We start from the raw sequence: 16830 nt of genomic DNA on the forward strand, positions 1-16830 counted from the left end.
CTACAGATTCAGTGCAATCCCTATTATAATACCAACAGCATATTTCACAGAGCTAGAACAAATTCTCCAAAAATTTATATGGAATCAAAAAAGACTCTGAATAGTTTCAGCAATCTTGAGAAAGAAAAACAAATCTGGTAGTACAATACCAGATTTCAAGTTGTACTACAAAGCCATTGTATTTAAAACAACCTGGTACTAGTACAAAAACAGGCAAATAGGCCAATGGAACAGAACAGAGAACTCAGAAATCAACCTGAGTCATTATGCTCATTTAATATTTGACAAAGGAGGCAAGAACATACAATGGAGCCAAGACAGTCTCTCTTCTCTCTTCAATAAATGGTGTTGGAAAAGTTGGGCAGATACATAAAAAAAAGAAAAGAAATTAGACCACCATACACAAAAATAAACTCAAAATAAATAAAAGACTTAAATGTAAGATGTGAAACCATAAAAATCCTTGAAGAAACCATTGGCAGCAAAATCTCAGACATCTCTCATAGCAATATGTTTACTGATACAGCTCCTAGGACAATGGTAATTAAGGAGAAAATAAGCAAATGGGACTACATCAAAATAAAGAGCTTCTGCACAGCAAAAAAAAAAAAAAACAAAAAAACAATAAAATAACAAGAGTGCCCACTCCATAGGAGAACATATTTGCCAATGATACATCCAATAAAGGGTTAACCTACAAAACAGGGAACTCATACAACTTAACCAAAGGAAGATAAACAACCCAATTAAAAAGTGGGCAAAGGACCTCAATGTCTCCAAAATGGACATGCAGAAGGCCAAAGGCATATGAAAAAGTGCTCAAAGTCACTGATCATCCCAGAGATGCAAATCAAAATGACAATGAGGTACCACCTGTCAGAATGGCTATCATTAACAAATCAACAAATGACAATTGTTGGCAAGGATGTAGAGAAAAAGGAACCCTCGTGCACTGCTGGTGGAAATGCAAACTGGTGCAGCCACTGTGGAAAACAGTATGGAGTTTCCTCAAAAAGTTAAAAATGGAACTGCCATTTGACCCAGTGATCCCACTTCTAGGAATATATCCCAAGAACTCAGAAGCACCCATCAGAAAGGATATATGCACCCCTATGTTCATAGCAGCACAATTTATAATAGCTAAGATTTGGAAACAACCTAAGTGCCCATCAGCAGATGAGTGGATTAAAAACTATGGTACATCTACACAATGGAATACTATGCAGCTATAAAAAAGAAGGAACTCCTACCATTTGGACCTAGAGAGCATTATGCTAAGCAAAATAAGCCAATCAGAGAAAGATAAGTATCACATGATCTCATTCATATGTGGAATCTAATGACCAACATAAACTGATAAACAAAAATAGACCCAGAGACATAGAAACATTGAACAGACTGTCAAATCTCAGAAGGAAGGCAGGGGAGGGTGGAAAGGGGGAACAGATCAACCAATGAACTCATATGCTTATATGCATAACCCAAGGACACAGACAGTGGGTGGTGAAGGCTTGGGGGTGGGAGAGGGCAATGGGGGGAAAAAAGCGGACATATGTAATATTTTCCACAATAAAGATTTATTTTAAAAAATCAGTGACATTTTATATTCAAATTTAGTCAATTAAAATGCTAAATATTCTCATTTTCATCTATAGAAAATTTTATTTAGAAAACATTTCTAATTTAGCTTCTGAGAAAAATTCCTTAAGTAGTCCAGCATCAAAATTCCTTAAAACCTGAACTTTTTCACTAAATAGTTCTTTCACCTTCTTGCTATAGTTGAAACCTGACTGTCCCCTCTAAGGGCCACTTCTGTTCCCTTCAGCCTTCCCAATAGTGGTAGTCTATTTTTCCCCAGAGCCCTTATGACATGATTAGCCCTTCAGGTGTGGTAAGTGTTTTCCATGTTCCTCATTACCCTGTCATAGGCCATTCTAGCTCCCTCCTTACAAAAGCCTACAGTTTTAAATGTGATGTTAAAATGACATCCACTGGCCCTCATTGTTGTAGTGATCTTCTAACCCCAGGGCCAGTCCCTCTCATTCTGGATAGAGTACCTACTACTTCAATGTCACTTTCTTCAATGCTACCATCTTACTGTGTGGTGATTTCACTATTCCTAGAGATAATCCTTAAACTACCTTGAGCTCTTTTTTAATAATCTAGTCCTGCACTCTATCTCAGTCACTCTCTCATGGTCATAACTTGGTTATCGCTATTACCAATAACTGCAAATCCTCCATAATCTCAATTTCATTCAACTCTCTGATCACTCTTTCTTATCTCCTATTCACTTACTCTAGAACCCTGAAACAACAATTCTTTGAGTCCACTGAGACCTCCAATCCATTTATCTTACCACTTCTTCTATTTTATTTTGTTTGGTCCTTCACCTCTTGATTTCCTCAATGTCACTGTCAATTATAATCACTGCCTGACGTAAGTCTTCAATTCCCTTGCCCTTCTCTTGTTGAAGGGAGCTGGAGAAAAACACAATCCACTCTGACTGGTATCACTTCATTCATTACCACATCTCAAATGAGACCGTAATGGTGCCTAGCACCTTACTTAATTCCTAGTCCTATCACTCTCTCTGTTCTTCTACATGATTATTTTATACTTTCTATTCCCTCCTCCGAGTTCAAAGGTCTGTCTGCTCCATCATCACTCACAGTTGATAGTCTTGCTTCTCATTCCATTAAAAAAATTAAATCAATCAGAAAAGATCTGCCACAGACTCCCAGCAACAAAATTACCTGTTTGCCAGCCTCTGTACTCAAATATTCTGCCTTACAGTCTGTCACTATGGACAAACCATCTGTATTCTTATCTCAAACCAATCCCTACATTTAAGCAAAAGATCTCAACTTCTGCCTACACAAAAACATCTTCTCAATAATTCTTGCCTTTCTTATATCATTACGTTTTTGTTTCTTTCTTCATTCACATCAGACAACAGACAAGAATTATTTGTTCTTTCTGGGGGAAAAACCCTGTTAGCTCTGCTTACCCCCATCCTCACGCTCTGCATCCTTTCATTGCTTCACTTTGCAGCAAAACTCAAGAACTGTCTGTTATCTACTACTACAATGTTCTCCCATTCTCTTGAATCCATCCCAATCAGTCATTTATCCCCATACTTCATCATAACTGTTCTTTCCAAGATTGTTAATGACCTCCATGTTGTTAAATGCAATAGTTACTAAATGCATCTTACTTGATTTATCAGCTTTACAGATGAAAGATTACCTTGTCACTGTTTTGCAAAATAATACCAAAACATACAGAAAAGGTATGTCTCTGTATTGTGTTTGTCTCTGTGTTTCAGAAAGAAGAAAGGGTTGGGAGGAGAAGAAAGGACTACCATTTTTTAAAAAAACTGCAAGTATTTCAGAATTTTAAGAGCATGGGTATTTAGGAATGAAAAATAAAGGTTACTCATATGATTCATGAGATTCATAAAAGTTTCACAATGAATAATTTGGAACTCTATTTTTTTCATTCTTCCAAATAAATAATAATATGTGAGTTCATGTTATTTCATTATTTGAATTTAACTTCTCTTGTATAACCATAGATCTCAAATTAGGAAACAATTTTAGATTTTATTTAATTAACTACCAATAATATAGTATTTGAACCCCTCGAAATATCAGTGACAAATGGATGCCAAAGTTCTCCTTGTTCACAAAGATGGAGAACTTGACACCTCATAAAGTTGCTCATATTATTTTCAGAGAGCTCCAACTATTAGAAATGGAGTCTGTATTCTAAGCAGAAATCTGAGTTAGTATAATCTAAGACTATTGTTCTTCATAAATATATTTGTAATCAGAATAACTCAAGGTCTTCTTGTTCAAATATGAAGACATATAAGGAGTCCCAAAAAATGTATACATACACTTTGAATAATTATAAAAGCAGTGTTTATTTAAATACATTTCATTTTCAAAATTGAGCTATCAGCTGTTAAAGTATATATACATTTTTTGGGGGGGTTCTCTGTAATTCTCCTCTAACACTTTTCTTCTTGAGGAGTTATCTCTTTGTTCAGCTCATCCTCAACAAATATGGAACATGGATAGTATTTTGCCATCTTTATACTTATTTATGGTTTTAAGAAAAATTTCAAAGAGCCTCATCTTCCTTATTACTTTTCAATTATTTGCTTCAATTACAGGGTCTTTTTAAAAGGAGTCTGATACTTTTAAAAAATTGATACCAGTAACATATTTTATATAATTCTTATTCTAAAAGGTAAACATAAAACCAATGAACTCTTACCTGATGGCCCATATAATTCAACTCTATAACTAAATTTCCCTGTTACTGTCATTGGTGGATCACATGAAATTGAAAAGGACTTTCCTGTAATGTTGCCTGTTACACAGTTTTGTGGTGGTCCTTCAGGTACTAAAATAATCACAGGGGAAAATAAATAAATAACAGAACAGATATATATATATTTAAAATTAAAATTTACCTGATTAAATATACATAATAAAATATAAAGTCAAAAACAAAATAAAATATCACAATAATAGCAAAGGGTTTTCTTAACTTAAGAAAAGGAAAAATAGAATAAATTGAATTTGAATAAGACATCATAAGATCAACTTATTTGGATCATAAGATCAACTTATTTGCAACAATTACTAGTCTTATTTAATGCTGCATCTAAGTTTCATTTATTTATAGTTCAGTGTAGAGTTACACTGTCCTGAAACATGTATATGTACATATATATTGCATTCAACAGGCCTGTATCTGGCTTGATATACACTCAACTCCTGGTAGATACAAGTAAAAGCGTCAAGAAAATAACAACCTTCAGAATCTATTGGCAATGATCTTTACTTTTTGTATCAATATTTGTACTTGGTTCTGAGAGAATATTTATAGCCTATAGTTAGAAGATTCTAATGTAACACTGGTAACATGTAAAATTAATAATGACAATTTAAAATAGTCTATTTTTCATAGATGTTTCTACATTTTACACTTTAAGTTAAAATGAAACATTTCAATTTTTTTTTTCAAAACAAATTTTGTGCCTACTAAATCTTACTTTGGGTGACCCTCATGAATTTGTTTTTATTGTATAAGAAGAAGTAAAGGATACAGAAGAAGAAAATGCTATGATTCAAAGATGGTTATTAAAATTTTAAAAAATTTAAACTTACATGTAATGAAATGATAAAAACTAACAGCTATGTTACCAGAAAAGAAAATACTATGCTTTAGTGAAATTACTCTACCAGCAATAATTTCCAGTAACTTCAAATATTACCAATCACAACTGAATGTTTGATACTATATATTTAGTATGGAATTATATCAGTATCTACATAAATTTACATATATATATCCATACTACCATAATTAAATAGATATTTTCAGATCTAGAAATAGTATGTGCTTTTTGAATTTAGTGGTAATAATATCTAATTATACTCATTGAATCCTAACACCACTGCCATAAAAAACATACTATTACAGTCTCCTTTTTTCACATGAGGAAACTGCAGGGCAAATAGGATACTAATATGTATATTTTTAACTACTGTTTTTATTTAATACTGAAATGTTAATTGCATGATATTTATGCTACTGCAGGTGATAGCTTTACATTGGGTGATAGCAATATCAGTGAGAGAAGGGTATAGGTGATTATAGAAGATGCAGAAGGGAAGGGATGATTATGAATAAATGCTGAGATCACAGAATAAAAGCTGATCTTAGAATCAAGGTCATTAGTTCAAGAATCCTTTCAAATATTTCTGCTTCTAGATGCTTATGTTATAAAAGAGAAGTGAAATTGAAGATTCTCCAGGTAAGATTTCTATTGTCTGTCATTAGGGAGGAAAGTATTGAAAGGGAAGAAATATTTTAACAAAAAGATCTGTATCAAAAAAAGAAAGAAAGAAAGAAAGAAAGAAAGAAAGAAAGAAAGAAAGAAAGAAAGAAAGAAAGAAAGAAAGAAAGAAAGGCCTTTCGTTCGTAATTTAACTTTTATCCCCACACAAACCCGAAATAAATAGAAACCATACCTGATTCTGGTGTTCTGACAATTGTACTATCAATATAACCTGCTTCCGTTGTAACAGCAGAAACTTCAAAAAGATATGTTGTATAAGGTCTCAAATGTGTCACTACAAAACTGATAGGTTCTTTCCACACAGAGCTTATCTTACTCCGTGCCAATGTGTTCGATGAGTATGTAGTACGCGTTGGAGGCGTACCTCTACTAAGGGTTGGAGAAGGGCTGGTTGTACTCCACAAAAAAGATTCATTATTCTCCTAGTGAATAAGATAAATATCAATGGAAAAATGTGTTGTCTCTTCACAGACATAAGAAGTTTATTTCTTTTTCCTTTATACTATAAATATTATCATTAAATTTGTGATATGTGTATGATTGGTTAAGATTTTAACAAATTAGCCTATACAAGTTCTGGGAAAATCTGATAGATTATACCCTAGAATTATACCCATTTATGCCTATAGTTTTAGAGCATAATATACATATTGCATTCTTTATACCTTAATCTTTCTTGTGAGTAGGATTGCAAGTGGCTTAAAACAAAGATAAAACTATAACAAAATCATTAGTAAGAATTTTTGAAATTCAAGTTAAAAGTACAAGAGCCAAAGAGTTGAAATTTTCCCGTTTGTGAAATTTCAAATATGTTTCTTTCTTACTGTTACTATAATTTTTTCTCATAAGCACTCAAAATACAAAGCATGTGTTGTGTATGTGAGTGCATGTTCATGTGTGTGTGTGTATGTGTTTGTATATATTAGAATATATCCAAATTCTACAAAGAAGATTTTGAAACTTGTAAAAATCCGAGCATTTAAAACAGAATTTTGTTTGGCTGTTTCTCCATCAATATTATCACAAAGATCAACAATATTATTTTTAGAAGAGCATTATTACAGTACTTCTAGGGATTTCCCATTGGTGACTAGAATAATAACAAATTTTTCACCAAAGATATGCACAACAAAAATCTACTTCCACAAACTTAACCTTGACAATGCCCATCCCTTCACTTCCTGTCACATCTTGTTATTAGTGATAGCCTACACTTTCTTACTTCAGAGCTTTATAAAGTATCCTTCACGCAAAATGTGTCTCTCAGACAATCTCCACCTATCTTTTCTCCAAGGCCTATCACAAATGCTAGTCCTGTCAGGAGTCTTTCCTGAGCTCCCTAAGCAATTCTGACACTTTACTCTTGAATTCTCAAACCCTTCTCTTATTCTACTTTGAATATAGCCAACTGTGTGTAACATGTTACTATGACCTAATACTATAAGTAATCAAATTGCTATACCTTGGCAAAATATATAGTATCCAGATGCAGGAAACTTCAAGATATACATTTATTTAAAATTCTTGAGACATAGAAAATGTTCCATAATACTTACATTGCATTCTGGCAATTTCCCAGTCAAAATGTCCTCTACTCTGATTGAGACATCTTTCACCACTATCCCACTTCTTGCATGTTTGACACTAATCTTGAAACTGGTAATTTTGCCATTTGGTTGACGAGGTAAGTACCAAATCAGGTTTACTGCTGAATAGTTAAAGGCCTCAACCGTCAGATTTACCACTTTTCCTGGAGCTGGGGAAGTGAGAGAGATTACAAGAGAGGTAAAAATAATGTTATAAAACTTAGAATGCCAGTTATATAATTTTGGGATATTACATTTCCCATGTTATATGAAACTAAATATGTAATACATTGGGGAAGGGGGAATCTACTTGGGTGAGATGTTTTGAAATACATTTAATTAACTTCTTCCTAAAATAAAGAACTAGAAATTAGGCCCATAGTGTTGTGTTTAAGGGGTAGATAAGTTTAACTTCAAGACTATTTGATCAACACATCTATAATAATAAAAGAATAATATGCTAATGAGACCAGACATCTTCCAGACGTCATTCCTGACAAAGCCGGGGCGGAGGGAAGCCAGCCCGGGTCCTGGGTGCCTGTGGGCGGCTGGAGGAGGGAAGCCCAGGTCCCAGGTGCCGGAGGGAAGTCGGTGCTGGCAGCCAGGGGAAGGAAGGCCTACTCTTGCACGAATTTTAGTGCATCGGGCTTCTAGTCTAATGATAAACTACTTCAAATACATCTGAAAAATTCAATTAATAGTTGTTTGTGAATATACAAAAAAATAACTGAAATATGAATCTCTTCTCAAAACCTTTTGGAATTATATAGATTCTCTAGGTAATGAAGAAATGGCAAGTTAAAACAAATATCCACCAATTACACCAAAAAGCATTTCTAGAATGTCTAAATATCTAGTGTCTAACATAAAGTGGATACCACCCAGTTGGTTGTGATTATTACATTTTGAGTTTCACACACCCTTAAAATTAATTTTCATCAGAATTCATGGTACTTTGGTTTCAATTATTCATAATCTGCAATAATAATAATCTGTATATTATTTTAATTGGAATGAGACAAACAAGTGCAGAATGAAAGAAAATTATGCCCATTAATTTCAAGGAAATTTATACAAAACTGACAAAGTAGAGTAAATAATCAAGATCCTTCAGAATATTGAATAAACATGACAAGTCACTATTAAAAGAAATAAAAACAAAATAAGACATTTGGGGTAAAACATTATAAGTGATAGAGTTGCCTAGTATTAAGATACCAAATAATAGTATTTAGGTGCACATTGTAGAAAAGAATGACAAAATATGATTTATAAATGAAAGCCACATAAATTATAAAAAAGTTTGGCCTTGGGAGAGGGGCTGTATGTGAATGATATGACAAACAGTACAAACTAAGAAACTTAAGGACAGCTGCAATGAGGTACCATCTCACACCTGTCAGAATGGCAATCATCAACAAATCACCAAATGACAAGTGCTGGCAAGGATGTGGAGAAGAAGGAACCCTCGTGCACTGCTGGTGGGAATGCAGACTGGTGCAGCCACTGTGGAGAACAGTATGGAGTTTCCTCAAAAAACTAAAAATGGAAGTCCCATTTGACCCAGTGATCCCACTTCTAGGAATATATCCCAAGAAACTAGAAACACCAATCAGAAAGAATATATCCACCCTTATGTTCATAGCAGCACAATTTACAATAGCTAAGATTTGGAAACAGCCTAAGTACCCATCAGCAGATGAGTGGATTAGAAAACTGTGGTACATCTACACAATGGAATACTATGCTGCGGTAAAAAAGAAGGCATTCTTACCATTTGCAACAGCATGGATGGAAATGGAAAGCATTATGCTAAGCAAAATAAGCCAGTCAGAGAAAGATAAGTATCACATGATCTCACTCATTTATGGAATATAATGAACAACATAAACTGATGAACAAAAACAGATCCAGAGACAGAGAAACATCGATCAGACAGTCAAACCTCAGAGGGAAGGTAGGAGAGGGTGGGGGTAAGGAGGAGAGATCAACCAAAGGACTTGTATGCATGCATATAAGCCTAACCAATGAACACAGACACCAGGGGAGTGAGGGCATGAGTGGGGGTGGGGAGGGACAAAGGGGGGATAAGGACACATATGTAATAATGTAATCAATAAAGAAAAAAATAATAAAAGAAAAAGAGTTTGAAAGCCTGGGGTAAAGGGTATGGGCAGGCTAGAAATGGTCAATAGGGGAGAAAAGGAGATATATATAATAATTTCAACAATAAAGATTTAAAATAAATAAATAAATAAGATTTTTCCTCACTGCCACTAGAACAATAGAGGTGTGTTTAAATTGGTTTGGTAATGACTACATGTTATGGATAATATTATAACTGTTAAAATCCAATATTTCTAAAAATTTAATGTCATATAAATGCTTATGATGATTTTAACAGGAACATGCAGGATATAAATGTGCATAAATGGCACAAGCCTACCTTCATTATATGCTGTTATATAGAAATATATATATGGGGGGAGGAGACCAGCCAGAAATGTACCAAAATGAGAACAGGATATTTTGTAAAACAGGGCAATGAATAATTTTCATTTCATGCTTTTTTATTTTTGTGGGTTTTTTTTAGTTTCTTAAGATAACACTTGCTTTTATAATCAGAAATGACAATATATACTTTAATGAATAAATTAACTATCTAAGAAGACTCTAAAAGAATTAAATGGTCATGCTATTGAATATTTTATTCATTTTAGCAACAAATTAAGTAACAAAAACTCATAACTAAGTTAATGTAGAAAAAATGCTTTAGGAAAATTACCACTTTCTGCAGTTTGGAAGAGAAATGGGTCACTAAACACTCCAATGCCAGCACTGTTTTCAGCAGCCACCTAGAGGAGATCAAAATAGTTATGTTCAAGGGTTTTGCTCTCTAATTAAACAGAATCTGAAATAATATAACTTTGACTTGTCTTATTATTTGGTAAATGATAAAGACCCTTTTCCTCTCATCCTTACAATACACCCAAAGTGTAAGGCATATACAGAGTTTGTCCATATTTCCATTTCCCCTAAGGATGTATTTGCAGCATAGTTTGATTCAACAGATTTCTCATATTCTTAATGAAAAAATTAATAATCAAGTTTTATAGCCTATGCTAACAATTACCATTTAAAGTGCAACTTCTATGTACCAGAAAATCTTCAACTTTTATAAATCTCATTTTAGCCACATAATCAAAACATGATGCATTATTGTCAACAATTTATAGATGAGAAAACTAGTTGAGAGAGGTCAGATAACTTGCCTGAAGTCATATAGGAATAAGTAGCACAACCAAAATCCAGCTAAAATTTGCCTTATTTTTAAAGTTCAACCTCTTTCCACTATAGTCACTCTATGCAAGATCTACAATTATTTCTGTAACAAATACAAGACCATAGCTATGGTATCTGGCTTTAGAGTTTACAATTTAATCAGGCAAATAAACACTCAGGAAAACACTTTTTAAAATAAGCAGATCTTTGCCCTAACTGGTTTGGTTCAGTGGATAGAGCGTCGGTCTGTGGACTGAAAGGTCCCAGGTTTGATTCCGGTCAAGAGCATGTACCTTGGTTGCAGGCACATCCCCAGTAGGGGGTGTGCAGGAGACAGCTGATCGATGTTTCTCTCTCTCATCGATGTTTCTAACTCTCTATACCTCTCCCTTCCTCTCTGTAAAAAAGCAATAAAATATATTAAAAAATTAAAATAAAAAATAAAATAAGCACATCTAATTAATCATTTACACTAAGGATTCTAGAATTTAGGAGAAGAAAAAGTTCTTTTTGACTTGGATAGCTAGTCAAATAGAATAGGCAGAAAAAGTGTCATTAAAAGAGAGCAAGACTCAAGGCCTTCCAAATTCCATACCAGAGTCAGACAACCTTGGTTTCAACTGCACCTCTACCAATTCCCAGATAAGTAGATTTGGTCAATTAACTTAACTGTTCTGAGTCACATTTCCTTTTTCTTTAAAATGGCAATAATAATGTATCTGAAAGGGCAGAGCAGGACAGCACAAAATGTACTGTACCCTCCATCCTGTGTAACTATGTATATGACTCCTTTTTCTTAGAAAACCGCGAGAATGTAACAGTTGCATAAACCTGCCAATAGGAATGTAGAGAAGTAGATTCAGTCCAAATTAGGCAATCTCTGTAACCCACGTCACTTCCCTAAGCCCACCCAAATGTCCAACCCTTTATAACCCATCGCTCCCCCGGGGTTCGCTCTCTGGCCCCACTGCTGCATCAGGAGGAGGCTGGGAGCCAAACCCGGGTTTGAATAAAGACTCTTAGCTTTTGCATCGGAGAAAAGGCTCCCTAGTGGTTGATTATTGGGGACCCTGAACTCTGGGCATAACAGTATCTATGTCCTAGGATTGTTCTGAAATAGCACATGTGATATACTTAACAGGATTTTTCCATTATCATATAGATTTGATACCTACATTTTGAAGATATCAAAGGTAACATGCCAAATACCTTTTGGAATTCTGCAATGGCTAACATTTATCCCCACAGGGTAAAGGACTCAACAATGATTTATAAAGTGTGGGATGAAAAGAATAAGAGAATTCAAAGGAATAAAAATTCAAACTCCATAAAACTAGATCTAAGCAGAGCTAAGTTGGCTAGTAGCTTCTCATTATCACATTAAAATATAATCTCTACTTATTACCTTCAACAGGATATTTTCACATAAATTAGTCTGAGTATGTGCCTGTTTATAGAAAATATCTGTAGTATGTCATTTTCAGATGTCAGTTAGGAAAAGGTTTCCCATTCTTAAACCCACGTTTCTGCACTAAAATTGCCATTACAAGTTTTTGATTTTTGACCTCAGTATCAGTAAAAGTTTGTTTTTACTTTTCTCATTTGTGAGATCCCCAATTTTGGTATATGCTCTCCAGTTCTTGTTATTTTTCTTTTATTATTTCACAAATAGGCACAATTCCAGTAGGAAAAACCCTCCAGGCAAAATCTCTCCATCATTTCTAACCATCTAGATTCTAGAAGGTCATCCCAGTTATGTCTGATCACATATTTATACAGCTCTAACAGATTTTTTCTCAACATCCAATTACCTACAATGATCAAAGAACATTTTGATGTTATGTTGGAAGTACAGAAGAACAAGAAAACATCTGTACTTTTTACCACCTCCCTAGAAATATCACAGATATCTCTTAATTGTAAACATTTTCGATATGGCCTAACTAGGATAGTTTTTCATAGGTTATTTTTTTTATTTCATTTTCAAATAAGATGTTAAATGTTGCATATTAAATGTTGTAAAGGATTAAACATTTTTATTAGCACAAATACACAGTAAATTATCAGGAAATATTGGTGAATGGAGCTGATCTGAATTCATGGTTCTTTGAAAAACTGGCTCATTAGTTACTCCCATTCCATTATCCAAATTTTCAATAACAGACATACAAATACAACAGTATTCAGAGAAAAATAACAAAGCTAACTTTGATTTTAATTAAAAAGTAGAACATTTTCACTTATAAACCCTAAATTATTTAATTTAAACTTGATTTATTCTTTGAAAAAGTCATTAAGCTAATGCTTTTAAAAATAGATAAATTACATAAATGCACATAAAAATGAAAGAGGATTATAACATTTGTTTGTTTTAAAAGCCCTGATGGGCACTGAGGTCGTGATTCAAATGATCATTCCTCAGGCACTTCTGTGCAGCTGTAAAGGCTTGACCAGATGGGAAAAGCTCCTTCACCTTTAAAATAGAGGGAATATTTTAATACTAAGTAATTGTTAAAAAAAAATTATTACCTTGATTTCATATGTTGTTCCAGGATTAAGATTAGTAAGAAGAACTTCCAGACTGTCTGGCTTTGCTCTAACTTGTGTATATGCTGTTTGCATCCATGGACAAACTTCCTTATACTTCACAACATAAGAGGTAATCCTTCCATTTGGATTAGGGGGTGTATTCCAAGAGAGAAGAATCCCAGCAGAACCGACTCTTTCTCCTGCTAGGAAGACTGGAGGCCCTGGTTCTATTAAAACAAAATCATGTTTAATTATTGTATGTTCACCATCATAGGGAAGAAAAGTATTTGCAAATGTACACTTGTGAAGACGAACGGTCTCTTAAATGTGAATGTATCCTCCTTAGAACCAAGAGAAAAATAAAAAGATTAAGTGCTTTGGGAAATACCAAAAACATTCTTTTGTAAGAATGTAAAACATGGAATGCTACTAAATACTACATGCCAAATATACATTTGATGCCAGGTTATTTTCAAAAGAAACTTACCTGCGCCAGTCTTACACACAAAACTAAGAAAACAAGAAAAAGTCTTACAAGCTGAATAATTCTTTCTTAGCAAGGACAGTGAGTTTATTTTCAGGCTCTCCATTATTTAAATATTACGAGTAACAGTCTCTGATCCATTTCATGAACAGGTATAGAATAGTTACCTTTAGTCTTGGAAAGAAAAGGACACGAAAGAACCAGTAAAATGAAGGTTCTAAACAGATCACTTTCTTAAGTTTGCAGTTTGCTTTAATTACCAAACTGCTTTGGTGCATATAATGCCCATATTGCTAATACAAGTGTTTCCACCCAATAGATTTATACTGGCCCCAAACAGAAGCACATACTCACGCGTTACATTCGTTGTCACTGTTCTACTAACAGGTGAGCCGTATGTTGTAGCAGAAATTGAAGAGATAGTTACATCGTACCTAGTGCCAGGAACAGCATTGGAAACATCAACCTAGAACACCAAAAGCAAACAAATGCAATAAAACTCTTCCTGGAAAGCAAGAAAGCTAAGATAATGAATCTATCCCAGTCAGAAAAATAAAGCAACTTTGCTGTATAACGCTGCACTGTTTAAAATATCACGTTTCACAGTATTGTAAAATATAAGCGTGTTCTATCACATAACCATTCACACACACACACACAAAAAAAAAAACTTACAGAACCTACGGCATTATAGAACACCAAATCTGCATTTCCACCTATGCTAGTTCATTGTCACAAGAAACAACTATGTAAGAGTCACAAACCTATAGCCCACTGCTTAGCCCTCGTTTTTATGAGTGTGTACGAAATACCTGTGTCTCTGAAGTTCCAACAAAAACTAAACAAAGTAGGATAAGAATATCCATCGTTATTACATTTTTCAGGCAGTGGAATCACATTGATGGCTCTCGAGAGAAATGGTGCCTGCATTAATGATTTAAAGGCAGATCCTCCTGGCAAGTACACAATTAATGAGCCTGGATTACTCAATAGCTCTGCCCTTTCTTTGTTAAACTATTCATGAACCCTTGGATGGATGGCTGTAGGTTCAGGGTAGACTTAAAAAAAAAAAAAAAAAAAGGGTATAGACGTTGCTAAGGTAACAGTCCACTGATGCTGAAACTTACACGCCTCAATTCGGCAACAGTGCTTCTGTCTCCCACTTGTGCTTTTGAAAACTCTCAGAGGAGGACGTTTTCCTGCTGAATGAGTTTCATGAAGAACTGTCCTATTAGGACCAAATATAAACACAATTTGGGCTCGGCAAGTGTGATAATGAAAACTGTACCTGATACTCTCCGCCTCCAAGATCTCTGATAGTAACGAAGCCACTGTCAGGAACCAGATCCACGTGAAACCCCTCCGCGCGGCCGGAGGGCAGGCTCCAGCGCAGAGAAAAGGAATGTGCGGAGATATTGAAGGCTTTGAGTTTCTCGGGCTTTTCCGGCTCTGATATTGAAAAATGAGAGTTTTCAAATGGTTATTCACCGAAAGCTTCAAAGAAAAAAAAAATGGAAATCAATAGGCTAAGGGTCAAGTTACAAACTAATCACATTGTTGGAAAGCGTGGAGCCCTTTAAATTATGTCTAGCCATACGGAGGTGTTAGGCATGGATATCAAACCTTTAACAATAACTAATTTTTAAGTATAATGATCAGAAATAGCATATCGACTTAGGTTATCTGTCTCTGGGATTTTTTTTTTTTCTTACTAAAATCTGTTGGTGGACCAGATTTTTTTTTAAGCTTGGCTGTAATAGAAAAATTGAATCACTTTATAGCAAAGTAAGTACAAACTATCCAATTTATCTGGATATTTACCAAATAGAAGACAATTGGAAAAAATGTATAACCAAAACCTGGCAAATTTTTTAAAGGTTAAAAATTCTGATATTTAGTTAGGTGTTTCTTTTTAAAGGAAAGCTAAGTTTTCAGATGGGAGAGGAAATATGATAGTTTTTAACCTAGCCTAACGGTCCTAGCTATTTCAACCATAATTTTCTATCTTTGTTTCCTCTGTTTTCAAAATTTTTCTTATGCTGCCTGTACCTCCTTGAAGGGAGTTTGGGACATTAAGTTCTGCTGATTGGTTGCCAATGACTCATTTTTTTCATTCTGCTTTATCTTTAGTGCAAATTTCAGACAAACAATATATGAGAGGGAGAGAATTTATGAGGACAAGCATGTGAAAAACATACCCAATACACATCCAATATAACACTGTTTCCAGAAGAAAGGAGTCTGGGATTAATAATTGAATTCCACACACCATTTTAAAGCCCTCCCCCCTCCAAGACCATTTGAATGAATATATTTTTTAAAATAATTTTTATTTATTTTTTTTTATATTTAATTGATTTTTCACAGAGAGGAAGAGAGAGGGATAGAGAGTTAGAAACATCGATGAGAGAGAAACATCGATCAGCTGCCTCTTGCACGCCCCCCACTGGGGATGTGCCCGCAACCAAGGTACATGCCCTTGACCGGAATGGAACCCGGGACCCTTGAGTCCGCAGGCTGACGCTCTATCCACTGAGCCAAACCGGTTTCGGCTGAATATAATTTTTAAATGTACTTTGCCTTACAAAACTGATCATGGCACATTGCATAAAACAGAAATCTTAACAAGTCAATTTCTCTTTTTGGGGGAGGTGGGAGGGAGATACTTTTAGAATTATTTTTTATTCCCTTTGAAAGTTCCTTTAATGTTTATAATGCTTCCCTAGTACCTGAAACTGATATAAATTACGGTAATTAACTTGCACCACGACATTCTCTCGGCATCTCCAAATTGCCCACAGAGTGAGAACTACAGTTTTATAAGAACTCTCTAGAAATATTGTAGTCCTGGCCTGTGTGGCTCAGTTGGTTGGAGTGTCGTCCCTTGCACCAAAAGGTGGTGGGTTTTATTCCAGGTCAGGGTATTGGGTTTGATCCCAATTAGGGCATGAGCTGGAAGCAATAGATCGATTTCTCTCTCTCTCTCTCTCTCTCTCTCTCTCTCTCTCTCTCTCTCTCTCTCTCTCTCTCTCTCTCTCTCTCTCTCTCTCTCTCTCTCTCTCTCATCAATA

At 34.6% G+C, this 16830-nt stretch overlaps 1 protein-coding gene across 1 annotated transcript in view; it reads right to left on the bottom strand.

The window, feature by feature from the left end:
- Positions 1-14625, bottom strand: part of PTPRQ (protein tyrosine phosphatase receptor type Q) — a 210728-nt gene extending 196103 nt beyond the window's left edge. Inside the window, exons 1-7 of the mRNA XM_054719730.1 lie at positions 14572-14625; positions 14114-14225; positions 13276-13502; positions 10250-10319; positions 7435-7634; positions 6051-6300; positions 4285-4413 (exon numbers count right to left, since the gene is read on the bottom strand). Coding sequence (XP_054575705.1) covers positions 4285-4413; positions 6051-6300; positions 7435-7634; positions 10250-10319; positions 13276-13502; positions 14114-14225; positions 14572-14625 — 1042 coding nt within the window. The remainder of the gene's footprint in view (positions 1-4284; positions 4414-6050; positions 6301-7434; positions 7635-10249; positions 10320-13275; positions 13503-14113; positions 14226-14571) is intronic.
- Positions 14626-16830: the final 2205 nt, after the last annotated feature.

The sequence above is a fragment of the Eptesicus fuscus genome, chromosome 7, assembly GCF_027574615.1.
Source record: "Eptesicus fuscus isolate TK198812 chromosome 7, DD_ASM_mEF_20220401, whole genome shotgun sequence".
Lineage (NCBI taxonomy): Eukaryota > Metazoa > Chordata > Mammalia > Chiroptera > Vespertilionidae > Eptesicus > Eptesicus fuscus.